The sequence below is a fragment of the Taudactylus pleione genome, unplaced genomic scaffold, assembly GCF_031769625.1.
Source record: "Taudactylus pleione unplaced genomic scaffold, aTauple2 ptg000192l, whole genome shotgun sequence".
NCBI lineage: Eukaryota > Metazoa > Chordata > Amphibia > Anura > Myobatrachidae > Taudactylus > Taudactylus pleione.
This window is the reverse complement of record NW_028284594.1, coordinates 3,131,208-3,137,207: the sequence shown is the minus strand read 5'-3', so window position 1 is coordinate 3,137,207 and position 6,000 is coordinate 3,131,208. Positions and strand designations below refer to the sequence as shown.

At 37.8% G+C, this 6,000-nt stretch overlaps 1 protein-coding gene across 1 annotated transcript in view; it reads right to left on the bottom strand.

The window, feature by feature from the left end:
- Positions 1-1,501: 1,501 nt before the first annotated feature.
- Positions 1,502-6,000, bottom strand: part of KLHL11 (kelch like family member 11) — a 77,059-nt gene continuing 72,560 nt past the window's right edge. Inside the window, exon 2 of the mRNA XM_088476760.1 lies at positions 1,502-3,978. Coding sequence (XP_088332886.1) covers positions 2,397-3,978 — 1,582 coding nt within the window. The 3' untranslated portion in view covers positions 1,502-2,396. The remainder of the gene's footprint in view (positions 3,979-6,000) is intronic.

Sequence of the window (6,000 nt, the reverse complement as noted above, 5' to 3'; positions counted from 1 at the left end):
CTCTAGGCAATGCAGTCTCCTCCTCCCGGCTGGGTATAGAAAAGCAATCCTCTAGCTGTAGGAACACAATCTTCAGCTACAGCTCCCTACACTTCTCTCCCAGCCACACACAGACTGATCAGCTATCCTAACAGTATCGCCAGTCTAAGCTTACTGTAGCCTCGCCTCCCAGTCAACAATGATGGGTGATCCCCAAGAATGCCCAATTCCTGCTGCTGGCTGTCCTGCAAGTGTAATTAGGTAGATGAATTAGAATTATAGTTTTATACAGTTTAATAAAAAAGAACTGTTCTAACACACACACATATATATATATATATATATATATTTATTTTTTTTGTTTATTTTCCTGTTTACAATTTTTCAAAAATATCAACAAAATGTTAGTTTTTTTTCTGGCATATAACAAATGGCTATTTAAACTTGATTCAGTACAATTTTATAATAAATCTGCATATTTTGTTACAATTATACCGAAACAAATTTAAATGGCATTATTACGTAATTTGATTAAAAAGATAAAAACCAACAATTTTGGGGCCATTTTTAGAAAAAATATTAGCCAGTTAAGTGGTTATTTAATGTAGGCTAATAATTTAAAAGTGCATCACTTGTGTTGTGTAAGTACTCACTGCACACAAGGTGGTTAGACTGTTAAATACTAACCATAGGGTCAAACTTGTCTCTAAGTCATACATGGTCCAGTGGCAGTAGCACGCTGCATGCCAATATATCACTTACCATAACCAGGAGAGTACAATAAGGGTATACAAAGTTACCTGAAAAATATAATTGGGGGAACTTCAATGGCAGTCTTTGATGCCTAAAACAGTACAATAATGTTAAGTAAGACAACATTCCCCTGGTAAAAAAAAATCAGGAATCTGCGCATGTGCAGGACCCATTCTGCAAGCGTGCAGAATGGGTCCTGCTTAATCACACAGAAGCCCTTAAATGGCTCTGCCTGATTGACAGGCAGAGGCATTTAAGGGGCGGTTTGGGGGCGACCGGCATTCCCAGAAACGGGGCATGTCCATCCCATTTTCCGGGAGTGGCCAGCCTAAAGACTGCGTGGTCGTATGCTGTCTTCTGGGCTCGCAAGCTGGCCAGCCTGACTAAGCTGAGGCTTACACAGCTGGCCGGCCGGCCGCCCGGCGCCGTCGTAATTTACTATTATATGTATATGGGAAAAAATTGGGATTCAGAGAGTTCAAGTTCATTTACGTATATATGAATATTACCCTTTTGACAGAATTTAATATAAAAAAAAGTAATTTTATTCGATATTATTAGCCAATTATAAAGGTTACTTGGATTTACATATTGAAAAAAGTCTCTATCGCTTAATACCATAAATGCTTATCTACAAACCCCCTAAACTTTGTAAAAGTGATGTTAAATGACCTAAGCTGCAGTTACTTGCTATTTCTTACTCTATTTCTAAATCTGAATCAATACCTATAGTAATTTAATATAATATATACGTACATACCACAAAAAGTTACAAAGCCAGTCATTTATTTATTTTTTTCTATCAAGCAAGTGAAATCAAAAGAGACAATCTATGACAAACTGGATTAGCATTCATCAGTCCATAGTTCACAGTCAAATTTTCATTCTAAAAATAAGGTTTTGGTTCTGCTCACAAAATGGCTGCCTGTAGGTTACTGGTGTACTTTAAGATAGAGCCTGAAATCAAAGTTAAAAATTTAATGTTTAAAATATTATATAGTGTCATCACTTTTTCTAATGGTCAATGATTACAATAGCTCTTGATGTAAGAGACAGGATTTCAGGAAAAATAGAGGATTAAAACGTGAAGGTGCAGCATTAAATGCATGCAAATGGAATAAATTATAGGATCGGGATGAATAACATTAATTTTAGCTTTAATTTTTTAATTTCCTTTTATTTTGGTGGCTATATTTCCAAATGGCTTGTGTTGTATAAACTACAGGATACAAACAAGCAAAGTGATTTCCAGTAAAAAAAATAAAATGCCCGGAATTACAATTTTTAGTCTGATAGGGTTACATCTTTGTAAAGAACAAATATCCTACCTATTGAGCCATCTTTGACAGGCAGTAGTCATACCAAGTTGCTAACAAAAAAATAAATTGGCCACAGGAAATTTGGTTAACAATTGCTTGTTGTTAACATACACATATACGATTGCCCTGCCTTAGAAAGTAAGGCTAGGTAAATGTATTGTATTACACAATGTGTATATATTTATACACATGGACATGCTTATTAGTGTTTGACACTCTGCAAACACCAGTGTATGTTGAGAAAACCTCAAGCTTTACTAGTGATATTATTGTACAAGGAAGGGTATTTCATGTGCAAATTGCATTTAAAAAGAAGCTCCTAGCAGAAAGTGTACTTGAGAAAATTTAGCACTCAATCTGAGACCGGGGGGTGCGTCGCAAATTCATTGTGTGCCGATGCAACTCCTGCATCTGCCTGATTCTATCTTTCTGCCACATCAGGTTAGGTGGCATGGGGTACTTCTGTGTGCCATGAAGGTATCTGAATGGGATTCTCACATGGCAGGCAGTTGCACGGCACCGAGGCTGAGGCATAGGAGGAAGCAACATCCAGCGTTTGCGTTCAGCACAATACCGGTATGCCTCTTTCCTATACTGTTTGTCTATGTCATCACTGTTTTTCCAGCCACCAATAATGAAAACATCATCTTTGTAATAGCAGATAGCTGCTCCTTCTATGCCCAGGACCTCAGGAGGCAAGCTCTCAAGGATCTCATTTGAGACTTGTCTAGAGATTTTACTCTGAGCTTCATCAACAGTCACTGAGTAGCTCTTAGGACAGCAAGAGGCAGTATTGTAGAAGTTGGTGCAGGCAACTGACATTTGGAATGCACAGTAATTGTCCAGAAGAGGCAAAGACTCTATATCCTGCCATCTACTGCTCTCTATGTCATATCTACAATTAACTGTTCTAAGCCCATCCTCATTATCACTATCAACTGGAGTACGAGCAGTTATGTAAACATAACGATCTTCTACACTTACAGCTTTGACATCTCGCAGGATCTTAGGCGCAGACTCTAGGATCTGCCACTTATCCTGTCCTGGGTCATAAACTGTAACATCTTTGAAGCCGGGACTGAAGTTGCCATGACCACCAATACTGTACAAATTGCCCTTTACAGACATAAGGCCAAAGGAATGTTTACGAGTGATTAAGTTGCATACTTGTTCCCACATGTTTCTGTTAGGGTTGTATCTTTCCACTGTCTTGGCAAACCCAGGTTCCATGGAGCCAGCCACATAAACATGGGAGTCTGTAGCCATCACAGCATGCCCATCAAGGTGATTATGAATATGTGGTAAGTTTACCCATCGATCTTCATGAATAAAATATCCAACACATTCACTTAAATAGTCTCCCCCTTCTGAGACACCTCCAATCACCATAATTACATCCATATTCTGACCATAGCGCGGCAAGGAAGTCATGTGGGTAGCCAGGGGCTGTAGGTTTCCAGCTTGCAGGTTTTCTGAACGCAAAGCATGACCTTCCACAGCTTCTGCCACCAACTGCAAACAGGCCTCACTTGCAGACACTAGTCTTTCAGCTTTCACATGACGAGTAAGGTAAGTGGGTTTCATTTGGGATAGTCGAAGAAGTTGAAACAATTCTTCAAAATACTTCTCCCTCTCATCAATGTTTTTTTGAATCCACTTTAGAATCGCTTCAAAGAGTATCTCTTCAGAGTCAACTGTGATCTCTGGATCAGAAAGCCAATCTCTAACAAGATGGAATGGTAGAGTATAAAATTCGTCATCCTCAATCACCTTATAGAAATTTCTGCGAATCATGTCAGCTGATTTTAAAGCCAACTGGTTGAGTGTATACATATGAGCCAAACTGTGAATGGCCACACAGTTTGAGAGATTGAGTTTTTTCTTCAGAAACTCCCCACAGAATTCCTTTAGGCGCAGCAACAAAAATCTGAATAAGGAGAGAAAAGTAGAAACAGATATGTTTAAAATTAGATAATTTTAGACTTTTTTTTTTTTAGGCTATTAAGGCCATTTTAACAGAGAAATTTATTTTTCTTCATGTTTAATAAAATAAACATAGGTTAGGTCAGTGGTAAGGATGAATTTGTGTATTTCAGTCCTTGCAAACAAATAAATGCATGCTCTATTAATCTGCAGGCAGCATTCATAGTAGCTCTTTCAGAGCTTTAGTGGAAAAAGTGAGACATATGTACTGCATATTACATGAAAGCAAATGGGTATATGGGAACTATTAAACTTGACATTAACATGTTCTAACTTAGGAGGTATACAAGAGGAACACATACATGAATTAGACAAATAATTTCAGTGCATTTATTTAGCAGAGATTAAATAAAAAAAATGCTGAAACTTGTTATTTAAATATAAAATACCACTGGGTATATTATTAAGTTCATTAATACATTACTTTTTATTGAAAAAGAGCAATTTTTTTATTAATATTTTAAAATTAGGGGTGGATAAGAATCCTAAAGCCTTGGGAGCACACCGCTGGTTTACAAGCACAAACTGCAGTGCTAAACACACTAACACATACTTCAGGGCTGTCAGCATATAATTAGCAGATGCAATACCTTTTTTCTGCTCCTGTGCTGAAGCACTTACAGACAGAAGTCAGATCAAACCATTTGCATGGGGGGACTAAATTGCTACACTGCAGAGTTGCACCTGCAATGAAACATCCTGAGCCTTAAGTACCAGGATCACCATCACATATCCTGGGGACCGCTGCATATACTGACAAACAGTGCCCCTCTTTGATTTCCCTCTGGATGTGACTAGTAAACAAAGCAGAGTATATTCTGATGGCTAGTATACAAAACAAACCTGTTTAGAATAGCAAAAGACTGAGCCAATTCTGTATAAAGCAGACCCCAGTGTCTTGGCTTGCACATTAAGAAGTCAGCTGACATGGTGGATAAAATTCCAAGTAAATCTCATTGTGTTGGCAGTTGTACAAAGGAGAGTCCAAGATGTATATTTACTAAAATGTTGGTTTAGAGAAGTGGAGGTGTTGCCCATAGCAACCAATCATATTCTACTTATCATTTATCTAGCACCTTTTAGAAGTTAATAGCTAGAATCTGATTGGCTGCTATAGACAACACCTCCACTTCTATAAACCCGCAAAATAGTATATATACCTCCAGTTCTTTTGATTAGGGAACAAACTAGACCGGAGTCTGGTGAAGAGTATAAGACACATACTAGTGAGTAATGCATTTTAAAAGCAGTGACTAAAAAGAATTCTACCAACTTTAACCAAAACAGTATTATTCTGTAAGGTTAGTGTTGCACAAGTACTTATTCTACTTTGTTTTTTTCCTCCAAGAGGTTTTTAAAATATGGTCCTAATGAAATTAATGCTTACAGAATGTCACAGGGTACAGATTCCCTGCCCTGACATCTATTAAAAAGTGCTAATCCTTTAACATAGCTGCTTAACATTTCTTGGAAACTAAATACAAATTTTCAAAGACTGTTTTTCTTGGCAGCAAAAAAATGCTGTTATTCTGATACACGAGAGTTTGTGTGACACTTTTGTAAAGTGTAACATTTTATACATGGCGCAAACACTTGCAGTCCCATGTTTCTTCCTAAAAAGAGAGAAAAAAATAATAGGTCCACAACATCTATATATGTCTATTTAGACTGCGCTTTTGCAGCTTGTAAAAATAAAAATTTTTACTTACCGTAAAATCTCGTCCTTGCAGTCCATCTGGGGGCTGCCATTACTTCTGGGTTATGCGTAGTGAAGTGTGGAGTCAGACACTAGCTTAATTGAAACTGGCTCAAACCCCCTATATAACCCCTCCTCTTCCACCCTAAGCTCAGTCTATGTTTAACAAAGACAGAGGAGACTCACGAAAAGAACAGAGAAACAAGAAACCAACAGGTATCTTAGTATGAAACCAAACAAGGGAGGGATTGCTGCATCCCCCAGATGGAC